The sequence below is a fragment of the Mytilus californianus genome, unplaced genomic scaffold (genome assembly GCF_021869535.1).
Source record: "Mytilus californianus isolate M0D057914Y unplaced genomic scaffold, xbMytCali1.0.p SCAF_15, whole genome shotgun sequence".
Classification (NCBI taxonomy): Eukaryota; Metazoa; Mollusca; class Bivalvia; order Mytilida; family Mytilidae; genus Mytilus; species Mytilus californianus.
Genome location: NW_026262637.1, coordinates 19,793,219 through 19,809,859, shown reverse-complemented (window position 1 = coordinate 19,809,859; position 16,641 = coordinate 19,793,219). Strand labels below are relative to the sequence as shown.

The following is a 16,641-nucleotide window of genomic DNA, read 5'->3' as shown; positions in this document are numbered from 1 at the left end:
TTGTCCTAAATCGCAATTTTTTCGTTTAGGACAAATAGCTTGCAGCTTAGGACATGACTGGCAAATATGACCGTTTCCGGACCCTTGGTCATATGTCCATTGTCTTTGACCTCATTTTCATGGTTCAGTGACTGCTTGAAAAAAAAAAGTTTTTTTGTGATGTGATTTTCTCACTTATTATGAGTAATAGGAGAACTATATTTGGTATATGGGTTCCTTGCAACGTCTACATGTCGGTCAGACTTATTTCATGGATCAGTGACAAGGTTTAAGTTATGTGAGTAGGTCGGTTTCTCAGATACTATAAGCATTAGGTCAACTATATGTGGTGTATGAAATGATTGTAAGGGGTACATGTCAGTCTGGCAGGTTTCATCTGTCCTTGACCTCATTTTCATGGTTCATTGATCAATGTTTAGTTTTTGTGTTTTGGTCTGATTTTCAAGGACTATAAGCAATATATCAACTTTATTTGGTGTATGGAATGATTGTCAGGTGTACAAGTCTGTCTGGCAGGTTTCATCTGACTTTGATCTCATTTTCATGGTCCATTGGTCAATGTTAAGTTTTTGTGTTTTTGTCTGTTTTTCAATAACCTTAAGCCAAAGGTAAACTACTAGTATATTTAGTGTATTGAGTATTTGTAGGGTGTAAATGTCTGTCTGATAGGATTTATCTGACCTTGAACTCATTGTCATGGATCTTTTAAAAATGTTTAGTTTACATGATACTTGTACCGTAATCGTGCTTGTATAGTTTGCACTGGTACATAGTCCGCACCCCCTTCTCCCCACGAAATTTCAGTTAAAAAAACTTTTTGTAACTGTTAGAAAAGGTCTAATGAAACTCCGGTAATCTTAAATCGTGTGTAGTCGTTTGCGGTATTTTCTTGGAAAAACCTTTTTTCCATCACCAAACAGAAGCTGAAACTGCTTGTAAATGGTCCTAAAACACTTCACGCTGGTTAAAATAAGTCTAAATCATGCAAAAAACAATTTAGAAACTTGTGTATGTTTAAACCGGAAGTTTGAAAAGCACGTGTAAAAGATGAAAAAACCCGGTGAGAGTCGAAATCCGTACATAATAGATATCACTATAATACGACTTTGAAAGTAAAACAGTTCCCTCCTTATGTAAAACAGTGTTTAATATATCTATCACATTAATGTTTGAAGGGTCTTAAGCAAATACAAAACATATTTGTCAATAGGAAACACCAAAACGGAACGAATAATAACCGATTACGTTTTGTAGTTAACACATCGTAAGCTGGTTTACAGTTGCCTTTTTTTACTTTTTTTGCACGATTTCATTCAAGCAGATACCAGTTTATATTTAGCAATGCATTGAAAAGAAACAAGAATTTTGTGATGAAGCATTTAATTTTTAAGTTTATCAGTATTAATTTGATATTGAATAAAAATAACTTATTAATATGGATTGGGTAAAATTGTTTGTTTGAAAAATAAGAGCGCCCTCTACAATGTCAATAACAAACATGGCGGAACGTAAACAAACCATATCGCGAAAGTGAAATTTTCTCTCTTATTTCTTGATTATTGTACTCTATAGTCCGCACCCCTGCTGTCAGGGTCAATTTTGGAGAATAAAACCGCGGACTATACAAGCCTTTTAATAGTAGTAAAAATTTTATCTTTAAGACTTTTAACATAAAATCAATGGTCAGTAAAACAGGCGAGACATTTCAGCGTGTGCACTCTTGTCTCATTTTTGTGTCAAACAAAACAAAAATAATTCATGTGAGATTTTCAATAAAAGCTACAAAGCTGTTTGCCTGGATAATTTTCCCATACCATTATCAAATGTATAACACACAAGAAGGATAACAGGAATCACTGCAAATACTGAACAATACAATAGATCACCAAAACCTGACTCCTCAAAGAAATAACAGCCATACAAACATTTAAAGACAAACAACAACAAACAATGTCCAGAAAGCCTGACTTGGTACACCTTCATTACCCTCATTCTGATTCAATGAAGATATCCATTAAAGAATGATTAACTTTTTTCAGGATGAAGCATTAGAAGATAAAGAAAGTTCCCGGTATTATCCTGGCCAGTCAGTCCCTAGGAAGAGGAGACGACTCTGTCTGGTGTTAGACTGTCTGGTTCACCATGATTTTAGTGATGAAAATCAAGATCTAGTCAACTTACAACACTATGTCATTAAAGAGAAGAAACTATCGGAGAAAGAAGCCATAATCGTATTCCTTGATATTGTTAGAGTTGTGGAGAGTTTACATAGGGTATATTATATCATTTATGACATGTTGTAAAGTGCGAGCGGTTTATTTATTTTTCTCACCAATATCTGGATTACGATAAAATCTTGAAAAAATATCCACTTGCATACAGTTGATCTTAAGAAAGATCAAAATCAAACAAGAAAAACACAAAAATAGAACTTCACAGTCAGGTTTGGCTTTTGAAAGCACAAAATTTAAACTATGAAAGAAATAAACTGCTGTAAAAAGTAAATATACTGTTTTTTTGAATATTTGCAAGTATCATTGATTTTAATTTTACTAATGTTAAAAAAATGTCGGTAAACCACATCAGTGAAATCACATTTACATTAAGTCAAAAGGATTCATTGCAGTCAAATAAAAAAAAAAGATGCTTCCTATTCTTGCGTTAATATAACAGGTTGAGAATTAATGTTATTGAGATAAAGGATAAATAATAACTGGCAATGATACAGCAACTCAACAAAAAACAGAAGGAATAAAAAAAGGGAAAAGTCATCTAGAAGTCAATATACTGTTTTCAACTATACACTTGCTCTTATACCATATTAAAGTCAGTGAAACTATTTGTGACACTTGACCTATTGACATCATTTAAATTCACTTTTGTACTGTGGCATCAAACATTTTCTATTGTGACTTAAAAAATTTTACAGGAACATCTCTGATGTCTTTCAATGGCTGACAATAAGTGATGAGTCGTCATCTCATAATTATTGTATATGTGATATGTATATTTCAGAAAAATTTGGTTCATCGTGATTTAAAGCTTGGTAACATGGTACTGAACAAGAAGACAAAGAGAATAACAATAACAAATTTCTGTCTGGGAAAACTTCTGGTATCAGAGACTGATCCATTAAAGGACCAAAGGGGTAGTCCTGCTTATATCAGCCCTGACGTCTTAAGTGGTAGGTTCCATTTTCTAACAAGCTCTTGAATCAGAGACTTATCAATTTTAGAACTTTCTCACATATCATATATTGTGAATCTTGAAATAGGGACCTACCCCAGCAGTTCATCCCTACCGCTCATTTTATAATAAGTGGCCCCCCACAACCCCCCTGGCACTATTAGCTGGGAAAGTCTGCATATTTTTTCCATATATCTTATTGTCCCCCGCGCAACGCATTGTGGGGGACATAGAAATACCAAGCGTACATCCGTCTGGTCCTGTTAGCGCTCTCACATGTTCAATTCTTGCCAGATTTTTATAAAACTTATATCATAGGTTTATATCAGCAATGTCTCGGACAAGTTTCGATAATCAGTGTTGATCAATAATTTGTATGCCCCCGCCGTAGCAGAGGGGGCATTAAGTTTTACCCTTGTCCGTCTACGTCTGTCCATACCTCCCAAAATTGGTTTCCGTTCTCTAACTTTAGTTTGCCTCAACCAAATGTTATGAAACTTATACACAATGCTTATTACCACAAAACACAGATCAAGTTTGAATTTTGGTGCATTACTTTTACAGTTCTAGAGTTACACCCCTTTACAAATGGAAAAATTGCTGAATTTTTAGTTTCGGTTCTCTTGTTTTAGTTTGCCTCAACCAAATGTTATGAAACTTATACACAATGCTTATTACCACAAAACACAGATCAAGTTTAAATTTTGGTGGTGTCACTTGTACTGTTCTAGAGTTATGCCCCTTTACAAATGGAAAAATGACGAATTTTTTGTTTCTGCTCTTTAACTTTAGTTTGTCTCAACCAATGTTATGAAACTTTTACACAATGCTTATTACCACATAACACAGATCAAGTTTGAATTTTGGTGTCGTCACTTTTCCCGTTCTAGAGTTATGCCCCTTTACAAATGGAAAAATTGCTGAAATTTTCGTTTCCGTTCTCTAACTTAAGTTTGCCTTAACCAAATTTTATTAAAACCTATACACAATGCTTATTACCACAAAACTCAGATCAAGTACAAATTTGGGTAGTGTGACCATCACCAATTCTTGAGTTATGTCCCTTTATAATGTTATATCTAAGCAGGGACATCATCTGTGTCCCATGGACACATTCCCCATTTATTTAGTTTCGTTAGTGCTCTCATGTGTACAATTCTTGCCAGATTTTTATGAAACTTATATTTTAGGTTTATATCAGTAATGTCTCAGACGAGTTTGTATATCAGTGCTGATCAATAATTTTTAAAAGAGTTATGGCCCTTAGAAATATTAATAATATGGAAAATTAAATTGTTAGCGCTCTCATGTGTACAATTTTTGCCAGATTTTTATAAAACTGATATAGGTTAATATGAGCAATGTCTTGGACGAATTGGAAAATCAGTGCTGATCAGTTATTTTTAAAGAGTTATGCCCTTTGGTATATATATAAAATATTTATAATATTTTGTGACATTTAAAATCAGAGACCAAAAAAAAAATGTTGGTTTCATTTTTCTCCTTTCAGAAAACATAAATCATTGATTGTATTGTTCTTATATTTTCGTTATTGTCAGTGTTCTCCTCAGATATTTCATATAGCATCCTGGTAAACAGGGAAATTTGAAATACCATCTTGTTTCTAAAAATTATAGCATCACATGATGGGGTCATCCATAACACATTCTATAAGAAAATCAATCAAGATAGCATCATATTCAAGATGCTAAAAGGCCCTGGGGAGAACACTGATTGTTTCATATTTTTTTTGGTGCAATAATTTATTTTTGATAGAGAAAAATTTTAAATGGAAAATTGATGAAAATACTTGTTTTAGAACTTCATGTTTTGAATATGTTTTAAAAAATAGATTAGAAAATGACCATTGTTGAATTAGGCATTCTTTAAGACACACCATACATTATCTTAATAGGGTACTGTTATACAAATTATATGACAATCCGGATAAGAATAGATTGTTATGAATTACTGTACAATAAATTTTTATTATAAAATTTATCTAACTTTTGCTGTAAACACTAGGTACATGAAAAGCAATATATTAATTTAATATTGTATGTATATGTAAGTTTCAATAAACTGACATCGCAAGTTGTAATAGTATAGCAATATACAATGAAGATTAAACTCAAAGGTCCAAACAGTTTAGCTTGTGAGTTATATAATCCACACAAATATAAGGATCAGGTTAGCAAAAAACAGATGATTTTATGGAGGGGCTAGGATGAAATTTGAAAAAAATAGGCAGGACAGGAGTTTTGAGTAAAAAAAAAGGCTGGATGAGACACTTGCAAAAAAAAAGTCCAGACGACAATTTAGGTAATAAAAAGTCAGGATAAACTAAAAAAAAAATGCAGGACCGAATAGAGTGATAAATAAAAAGGCAGGACAGAGATTACAGCTAAAAAAAATGCAGGACAAAATTTTTCATGCTAGCCCCCCTTAAAATCAAATGATAGCTCCCTTATCCATCCAATGATCAATAAATTGTGTTCACTAAACACATTATATAAAGGAATGTAAAAGACTTACCCAAGCCAAGTCTTGTAAGTAATAATCAAGTTTAATCAATGACCAAGAATAAAGTTGAAAGGGTCTGGAAGTACTTATAATTGGTACTTTCATTAATTAATTAATTGTTGAGTAAAATTAGTAGTATTAATAAGTGATTCACTTTGATCAATTGTTTCAATTAAATTCTTGAGTGAATTGTTTTCAAATAAATTATCATAATAAGTTTTAACTAATACTAAAAAAAATAAAAGTGAATTAAAGAATATTATTTTAAATTCTAGTAAATTTGTTTTATGCAAATTAACTTCCCTGAAATTTATGAACATTCATCTGTGTTATTTTTGTCATTTTGTTTTTCTCCAATTTTTTGTGTATAAGTGTGGCAATTCCTAAGTTTATTTTGTGTTACTAAAGTAAACATCTTCAAAATGTTACATGTGTCAAAGTATTCATAATACCTGTTTGTGTGGTTGAGGAAAATTTATTTTCTTTATTTTTGTCTTGTTTGTTTGTTATTTTAATACTGTATTTCCGATGCTGTAGATCTTCTGAAACTTTTGACTTCTTATGGCAGCAATGATATTTTAGAACATAAAACAAATTATCTTATATATTATTTTATTAAGCACTATTCAATAATCCATGAGCACTAGCATGCATACACTACATTTAGACATAAAATTACAATAAATATAATCAATTTAAACATTAGCACTGATTTTTATACAATAACAAATTGTCACTAAGCTGTCCTTGAGAAAGCACAGAACATTTCTGTAAATGATGTTGCCATGGTATCTGTTTCTGGTTGACTGTCTGTTGTGGCTGTTGGAGTAGGATGACTTGGGTCGTTTGACTGTAGAATCAGGGCAGACAACTCTTGGATTTCTTGCCATTTCTTTGTCTTTAACTTTTCAAACACCTTTTTGACACCAACTGTAACAGACTTCTGGGACTGTAAATGCACGCCATAACCACTGGCTCCTTCTAGGTTGGCTGTGAAGATCTGTTGGTCTAGACGATGAATCTTGGTATCTGAAATAATAAAAAACAATTTAGTAATTTGTTATATTATACACTGAGAGTCAAAAAGATTACCACATTTGTATATTTTTAAAATTAAATAGATTTTATTTGTTAACTTAAGACTTCTAACGAAAGAAAAATAACAATTGCTATCTTTAAGTGTAGCTATATTTCATTATTTTAATGTGGTAAAAGTATATTAGACTTAAAAATGTGATTTACCAAATCAAATTCCCTAATTGAGATTAATATATTACTTCTTTTTGTTGTATATTCAGAAAAAGAACAATATAACTAATTTTATCTTATTTATCACTATATGTAACATACCTAGCATAGATAGTTGTACAACTGAATTGTCATAAACAATAAGTAAGGACTTGAGGTCAGCAGCATAGGTCAGAATGTTACTAAGTTCCATTGTAATGGTTTGAGTAGAAGATATTGGCAGTTCAACAGTTGAGCAAGTTATGATTTTCCTATAATGTGCTTCCTTTTTATAACAAAAATTGCTCCAAAAAGAATTCCTTGGCTTTACCAAGCTGAGACAAATAATAAGTAATCATTGAAAACATCAAAGACATCAAAGGGTACAAATAATTACTCATTTACTTTGATCTTTCACTTTCACTAATTAGTTGTGTAAACTGCAATCCAAACAGTTTTATGAATAGGCATTAATTTGTCTTGAGAAAAGTGTAAATTAATGTATTTCTTTGTGTTATGTGAGACAAATTTTAATTGTTAATAAAACATTATTTTTATTGATTTTTTCAGTTGTAAGTAATTTATCTGCTGATTTTAAAATTCAATTTTATGTTAAATAAAAGAGTAAAATATTAGATAAATATAACATGAAAAGTACAAAAATAAATAAATGAAAAATAAAAAATAAAAAAAATTAATAAAGATGTGAAAGTTAAAAAATAAATAAGAGTGAAAATCAAAATATAGATAAAAAATAAAAGATAAAAACGAAAAAGTAAAAAAATATTTTTAATAAGAAATAGAAAAGTTAAATGTAAAAAAAAAAGTAAATAGAAAGTGGAACTGAAAGTAAAAAAATAAATTAATTAAAATTGAAAAGTAAAATGTTAAAAACACAAACATTGATAAATATTTATTATAAAATTATAAATACATCTTATGGGAAAATCTTTTGTTTAATCCTATTGTTTAAATTTATATTTGATGTTTGGACAACAGAATACTTTGTATGAATAGAGTCAGTTCAGGGGAATCCCCTTTTTCACTAAAATATCTACAATCTGTTTTACCTTGATTTTTCCTAATATAGTGGTATATCTGCAATACAGACTTCTATCCCAAAAAATTGAAAATATTCAAGTAAAACTCATCATATCACTTCTTCCCTTTATAAAATATTGTGCTTCCTTTGTCTTTTATGACTAGGCTACAATATTAAGAGTTGTTGGTGGTGGTGGTGGGTACTATTTTTTCTGGTCTGTGTGATTCCGCACTTTTGTCCTGTATCAGGTTTAAGTTTTGGTTTATGGTCATTTTCTTTGTGATGTGAAATTTCCATCTGTCCATTAGTCTTGTGAGTGCTTATCCCTACAGTTCTCGCCAGATTTTTATGAAATATATGTCATAGGTTAACATCAGCAATGTCTTGAACAATTTCAAAAATAAGTGCCAAAGATTTTTAAAGGAGTTATTTCACTTGGAAATATAAATTGTATGGAAATTTCATTGTAAGTGCTCTAAAGCTAATATTTCTTGTAGGATTGTTATTAATTTTTTATCAAAGATTCATTTCAGTAATGTATGGTACAAGTTCAAAAATCAGCACTGATCAATTATTTTTACAGGAGTTATGTCCCTTGGAAATGTAAAATTCTAAAGGAATTTGCATTGTAAGCACTCTCAAAAGTGCACAATTCTCCCAAGATTTTTATGAAATGTATAGAAGATATTTTATTTTCATTAAATGCAATGAGCATAATACAATATAAGACATTAATAAGACTATAACAAAAAGAAACAAGAATAGTCTGGTATACATGCAAAGAAAAGAAAAAGCTGTTTGAACATCATGAACTACACACATATATAAATATATATAAATATGTGTTCAACAGTGTTTCCCTCTTTCTCAGGTACACCCCAACATGAAAAAGTTCTTAAAATAAATTGGCAATGTATTGGATATTTAACTTAACTGCAAAAGCCACCAAGGGACGGTGCTGCATGGCAAGGTGCATGTATATATAAGGTTTACCGGTATATCAGCAAAGTCTCAGATTAGTTCGAAAGATCAGTGCCAATCAACTTTTCATTATGGAGTTAGGCCTTTGGAAATACAAATTTTATGGAAAATTGCATTGTAAGCACTCTCATACGTACATTTCATTTAGTATTGTTATGAATTTTACAATTAAGGTTTATATCAGGAATGTCCAGGATGACCTTGAAAATCAGCTCTGATGATTGACATTTATTTTTACTAGAGTTATGTCCCTTTGATATGTATTTTATATTGAACATTGCATTGTAAGCTTTGTCATGCCTACATTTCTTGTCAAATTTTCATGAAATTTATTTCAAAGGTTTACACTAGCAACATTGAAACACTGTTTTTTTATAATGTTGTGTATAATTTTAGGCAAACCATATCTAGGCAAGCCAAATGATATGTGGGCCCTTGGTGTTGTATTATTTAAAATGTTGTGTATAATTTCAGGCAAGCCAAGTGATATGTGGGCCCTTGGTGTTGTATTATTTATTTTGTTTTGTATAATTTTAGGCAAACCATATCTAGGCAAGCCAAGTGATATGTGGGCCCTTGGTGTTGTATTATTTACTATGTTGTGTATAATTTCAGGCAAGCCAAGTGATATGTAGGCCCTTGGTGTTGTATTATTTATTATGTTTTGTATAATTTTAGGCAAACCATATCTAGGCAAACCAAGTGACATGTGGGCCCTTGGTGTTGTATTATTTACTATGTTGTATGGACAGTTTCCATTCTATGACAGTCAGCCACAGGAATTATTCAGGAAGATCAAAGCAGCAGAGTTTACTATGCCAAGGTATGATTATTTATTTTGAATACTCCAATCAACACAGCCTCAAATTTCAGCTTTACAAAATGCATCTTTTGTCTAAAGTTAAAATAATTCAGTAGAAATAGCCTGAATAGTAATATGGTCTTGGTCCATTCATACTTTATCAGTACATTCATGGAGTAAGATAAAACTATATGGTTAAATCATTAAAGTATTCATGTATACATTAAGAAAAAAACAATCATTTTTCTATATAGTATGTTTACTTATACAGCTAAAGAAGTCTGTTTATTATTTTAAATTTATAGCATGTGTCCTATCCATTGTCATTTTTTTTGTTTTGACAAGAAAATGCATTTAATATAGTTCAACAACTAATGTCTGATTATTTTTAGTAGAGTTGACAATTGTAACCACATATCATACAAATAATCTTATATTCTGATGCTTAACAAAATTTCTGTGGTAACTGAAAACAGTTGAAACTTTCACTACATTTTATCACATATGTAAAGACTTATTGTGAAAATATGTAAAAAAAAAAAATTTAAAACAAGACGCAATTGTAAAACTTTATGTTCACCAGGATACTGTTTGTAATTTGTGATGAGAACCCTGCAGAACATACCAAGAATTCTATTTCTAAACATCATTGATATTAGCTTTTCCCTATTTGAAAAAAATAAGTATCCTATATGTTATAGATTGTAAGTAGAAGGTTTCAGCCTACAAAGTGGTAGGTGCGAGTTGCAAAAGCTTACGTAAATATTGACTCACTTTGAAATATATCTGTAATAGAGCGAAAGTAATATCGTCAATGCTAGAAAGTAAATTTCTTTAATTTCAGTGATGGCAGAGTTTCTGAAGATTCTAAGTATATCATTCAAAACCTTTTGACCTTGGACTCTGAAAAACGTTTGACAGCTTTAGAGGTCATAGAACAGTTACAGTCTCTTCTTGATAAATGGTGAGTGTATTACATTTTAAGTCTTACATTATTTGGCAAATATTTATGAGAAATTAGTTTCATTGCAGAAAGAAAGGTCTTGTGAAATAACTTGCTACAAAACTTTATAAGTGATGTGAGAGATGCTTTCATTACTACCTCTTTTAAACACAAAATCTCTAATGTTACTAGATATACTTGTTAACTGTACTTACATACACCTTAAAATAAAAACACAGATATGACTAAAGAAACTATTTACCCTCTTAATGGTCCCGGTCGGAGTGTCAAAATCACAACATGACCTTTTAAAAATGTTAACAGAAACTTAAATAAAACACAGATATGACTACTAATTATTAAAATATTATCATCATGAAAGAAACTATTTACCCTCTTTGAGATCAGAGGTGGAGTGTCCAAATCAGGATATGACAAGAAATTTTAAAGATTTTCACACTGTAGAGCTCTAGTCTTAAAGTATGTACATTCATAGAGCACCTGTATAACATCCTTACTTCATCAACATTCAATACTGGGCCATGAGGGGGAGCTTTAATCCTATTAAGTTTCTAGGCCAGGTTCATTGTTTGATAATTGGGAGAAACATGCATGTTGCATTCATTGATAACTGTTTTTAATGTGTCCTTTTATGAACTCAATTATGTATTTTAAAAGAACATTGATATTCTTATCATTATTTAAATTTCTATTAAAAAAATCCATCTATGATGGGTCCATTGTTTGACATTAAAATACAAAATAGCACTGATTATGATATATTTGTTTTTAATTTACGATTATTGTTTGACAGGAAAGCGATGTCTAGTATAAGTGGGCCTCTACAGGTAGTCCCTGATATTGATGACAAGTATGTCATTGATAACAAGGGTGAAGATGATGAAAGTTCAGCTATACTTCTATCAGACATTCCATCTGTTGATGGCGACAGACAAACATCTACACAGATCACTGATCTAGCTCATGGAATTACTCCAGACAATGACAGACAACCCAAAGAGAAGATACCAGTGAGAAGACGCAGACACATATCATCCAATCCACCAATCCACAGGATGACAGACGATGCTCAACCACTTACACCGACAGAGATGACTGCTCATAGACAACTGTTGTCACAACACAGAACCTAATGTTATCACCACAGGAAATAGTAGATAGGGTTGTTTTTAGAAATTTATCTGTTGTCAATGGCACACCTCGTATTTTCTATAGTATAAGGCTGTTGTAGTATATGTGATTATGTGATGTGATGTTTTGATTGATATTTATTGGTGTTTGATGTTATGACTTTGTTATAAAGTCAGAATATGTAAAATTGTATTTTGTAGTGGTGCTCATTGACAATTATCATAGGATATGTAGATTAAGAAAATCATGGTTATTTAAAATTTTTCCCTTTTGATAGACCCTTTAATAGGACGTAAGCCTACACAGAAAGTGTCACATTTTTTCAGTTTTTCAAGTCTTAATACATCTTACTATACAATTTCACAGAAAAATGTTGCACTATGTCTTCTCTTGTTTGCTTTAAGAGTATACTGAGCTGTTATTTTGAAATGCTTTAATGCCATATTTTTTCTAATGCAAAAGTTATATTGAATAGTGAAGAATAGATTTATTCATTACCTTTTGAATTAAGTATACATTTTTTAGTGATACAAATAAGAATTAAGATAGAGAATTTCAGTTGATTTTAGGTGATCTGGGTATAATTATGATATAAGATTTTCAAAGCCTGCTGTAAACCATGGAGTTTTATTTCAAATAGTCATCTCTTGATGTGGTTAATTATTGTATGATTATTATGTAGTTTGTATGCTGGAGTGTATAATGTGTGCAATCATTAAAATTATAGGGCAGTTTTAGCTAGATAGCAAGTCCTCACTTTAGGTTTGAAAGAGAATGAATGGGTCATATATTTGTAACTGGATATAAAAAAAACAAATGCTTTTCTTAGGTAATGTAAAGCAAAACCAAATCCTTATGTCAAAGTTTACTGCTTGAATATTGCACAGCTTTTTATGAACATAAGCATGAAACCACGTGTACCTAACTTTTCTTACATTTGGTTGGTTTAATTTAGATATTTTTAAGAGCAATTTGGAAAATTTGTTACTTTAAAACATTTGTTTCAGATAACTTGGACCTGTCTGAATTCCACCTGCACAGTTTTGTCAATAGATACTAGCATTTTTTTTTATTGCCGAAACACTTGATGAGTTAAAATAATGGTTAGATAAAGGTTACAGTACTTAAGTACATAATCTAGTAGAGAAATTTATCAACAACAATCAATTTTAAAAAACAAATATTTGATATAAACTTTCTTGAAGTGCTTTCAAATCAATGTGTATGGCAGTTTTCACAATTTATTATGCTGAATAAAAAAACAAAAAATTAACAGCATGGCTTTTTTTAAGTTATATAAAGATCATGTTTTCTTATTCATATTTTCTTGAATGAAGGTGCTTTCTTTTCAGTTAATTCTGTAAAATAATCTTCAGAAATAAATACTTTAAATTTTACCTATATCCGTACTAGCACTATTTTATAGTTACAAATTGTCAGCTTACTTACAGATGAAATATTTATTACTAAATCGGGGGAAACCAGCAATCAATCAGTAACAAGCTATTACAGCAAAAAAAATGTGTACTTTTTTCTGATTTTTTGCCCACGGTGTGACTTGATATATTTATTATGATACCATAGATATGTAATTTTGTTGCATTTCAACCGTGTGCTAAATTATTTGTTATTTTCTGTGATAGTGTGTTATTGTAATTTTCTTAGGTCATACAAAATTAATTATCTGGATCTTAGTTTCTCAACGAACAAAATTAGGTTCTGGCTTATATGATTTGAAGACAAAATTAAACGTTAATCCAGAGTTCTCAGAAGTGGTGGTTCGAAGGTTTTGAGTCTTTTGACCACCAAAATTTTGCAAGGACTGACACAATTTTGGTATTTTGCAATAGAAAAAATAGTGAGGACTAGCAGATTTTATTCAAGGAGTACCAGGGGAAAATGATTTAGAGAACTGTCCATTTATATGAAATTCTTGTCAGACTTGAAAATTGGAAATATCTCGACTTGAAATTATTGTAAATCCCTACAGCAGTAGGGACATCCATACTTCAGTGGTTCTTTCAAGTATTTTGCTTAAGGTTTTTAGGAATGCCAAAGGATATCACCACATAACAATAAGATTTGAGATCAGGGGAACACTTGATGAATTAAAAAATGTTGGTTAGATTGAGGCTTTTTGTTTATAGTATACCGGTAGTCAGTTTTGTATTTTTCATGGTCAAAAAGTAAATTTATGGTAAATATAGAATATATGAAAATTGGAAATATCTCGACTTGAAATTATTGTAAATCCCTACAGCAGTAGGGACATCCATACTTCAGTGGTTCTTTCAAGTATTTTGCTTAAGGTTTTTAGGAATGCCAAAGGATATCACCACATAACAATAAGATTTGAGATCAGGGGAACACTTGATGAATTAAAAAATGTTGGTTAGATTGAGGCTTTTTGTTTATAGTATACCGGTAGTCAGTTTTGTATTTTTCATGGTCAAAAAGTAAATTTATGGTAAATATAGAAATTGAATCCCCCTTTCTTTTAAAGAAAATTTGAGAACCAGATGATTTATTTTATATGACCTTTATATAAAAAATATAGGGCTATTACATTGTAGTTTAGAATTGTATATATTTGTACAGTAGAACCTTAAATTGTTATCTACTAGCATGTGTAAATTTTTTTCAACCCATTCTTATATATATGATATACATTAAGGTGGACACTTATAGTATTATAGCTTAAATTTTTCTCAAATTTTCATGAAACAGAGTTGAAAGTATGGATTTCAAATCCAATATGAAAAAGGTCACCAAACGCTTTATTAAAGAGAATTATGGATTTAAAAAAATAACAATTTAATATAGATAATATAGGGGAAATAATTCTTTGTCAAATAATAAAACAAAAATGTATCTGTAGAACTTAATTATAGAAATTTTATTTAGATCAGTTCTTTAAGGAAATAAAATGAAAAACAACAGGGAACCTGTTCTTGTTTTCCTGCTGTTACATCAAATAGTATAAAGTGTTATATTATCTCCCCTTGATTTAAAAACATATGTACAAAAGTTATCTCCCTTACTCAAATATTTAAAAAAAATCTTTTGATTCATGAATTATTGAAAATTATGGTATATTTCATAGGTATCATATTAACAATTTGATAAAATATATTTAAGCAAGTGCATGTTTAAGAAACAATTACAAATTCTCAGTTTTGTGGAAATGTTTGATGACAAATGTAACAGGAAACAAATTAAAGATCGGACCACCCCTTGGATACTCAGTTAAACAGTGTCTATCTAGCTTAAAGTATGACAAGGCTTTGTGATATTATCAAAGTAATTTTGTTCTCAAAGCAAGTAATTAGACATTTAAACCTCTGTTTTGAAAAATCATTTATTTCTAGTTTTGCATGACAAATTTATAAACTTAATTTTTGAATGGTGTATTTAATACACAACACATATCTAATTATTCTTACTGAATGCATACTTAAATTTTTAAATTGAAAGTGAAATAGCTTTCACTAGTAAGAATGTTGTATCTGCAGTACATTTATATATTAATATAAATTTATTTGTATAGAAATATGGCAACAAATTAAAAGATGTATTTATCTTTTTAAAAGAATTATATTCAGAATGTAACCAGCTCACTTATTGATTACATAAATGTAAAAATTTGTCCAGTCAACTTACAATGTTTCTTTAAACACTAAAGAATTTTAATATAGTAACATTTGTGCATTTATGAAGCATTTGTGTATAGCAAAGCATCTTTATTCACTGAAATTTTTGGCATGGTAATTTGTTATTTGAGTTCCTAAATAATAGAGTATATAATCATGTATAAATTATAACTAGTTATTTCTGTAAAGAGGAGATAGAGAGAGTGTTTTGTAATCCAAGTTCGTGTGCCTATTAAGTTATTGTAGTATAGTGTTTTACATGATACTTAGGACTATACAAAATTGTGTGTGAAAGGTTCTGTTCATTTAGGACTATACAAAATTGTGTGTGAAAGGTTCTGTTCATTTAGGACTATACAAAATTGTGTGTGAAAGGTTCTGTTCATTTAGGACTATACAAAATTGTGTGTGAAAGGTTCTGTTCATTTAGGACTATACAAAATTGTGTGTGAAAGGTTCTGTTCATTTAGGACTATACAAAATTGTGTGTGAAAGGTTCTGTTCATTTAGGACTATACAAAATTGTGTGTGAAAGGTTCTGTTCATTTAGGACTATACAAAATTGTGTGTGAAAGGTTCTGTTCATTTAGGACTATACAAAATTGTGTGTGAAAGGTTCTGTTCATTTGAGTCAGAAAATGATTCCATGTAAAATTGTATCACTATATCCAAAACATTACTAAAGTATATTATTTCAGATTATTTTTGATATAATGTTGTATAAGAAAAGGTTGTATATCATGTAAACAGGTCATATTTGATGACTTATCATTTCATCCCTGTGTCCATTTCTTTACCCGTGACATGGATGTAGTAATTGTGAAACTCATTCAGAAATATATCTTGGCTAACTCTGCTTATAGAAATACTGTGGATTCATGAATTTTTGTGGGTACCAATTTTTTGGGATTGAGGAAAACTTATTTTATCTTGGATATTTGATTTAGTTTTTGCCAAAGTGTGAATATAATCCATAGAAAGTTTGTACTTCTTTGAACAGTCATGGTTCCGCTTTACCCACGAAATCCACAATCATTGGTATCCTACGAATAAAAGCCAATCCACCGTAGTAAACATCTCTATAGCAAATGAGAGAAAGCTTTTGGTTTAAAATTCAGAAGGGGCAAGATTAATA

At 30.3% G+C, this 16,641-nt stretch overlaps 1 protein-coding gene across 1 annotated transcript in view; it reads left to right on the top strand.

Annotated features, from left to right (window-relative positions):
• LOC127725601 (serine/threonine-protein kinase 40-like) overlaps nucleotides 1–14,037 on the top strand; it is a 29,273-nt gene extending 15,236 nt beyond the window's left edge. The window contains exons 5-9 of the mRNA XM_052232687.1: nucleotides 2,040–2,273; nucleotides 3,016–3,184; nucleotides 9,638–9,782; nucleotides 10,606–10,725; nucleotides 11,519–14,037. Of these exons, the coding sequence (XP_052088647.1) occupies nucleotides 2,040–2,273; nucleotides 3,016–3,184; nucleotides 9,638–9,782; nucleotides 10,606–10,725; nucleotides 11,519–11,858 (1,008 nt within the window). The 3' untranslated portion in view covers nucleotides 11,859–14,037. The remainder of the gene's footprint in view (nucleotides 1–2,039; nucleotides 2,274–3,015; nucleotides 3,185–9,637; nucleotides 9,783–10,605; nucleotides 10,726–11,518) is intronic.
• Nucleotides 14,038–16,641: the final 2,604 nt, after the last annotated feature.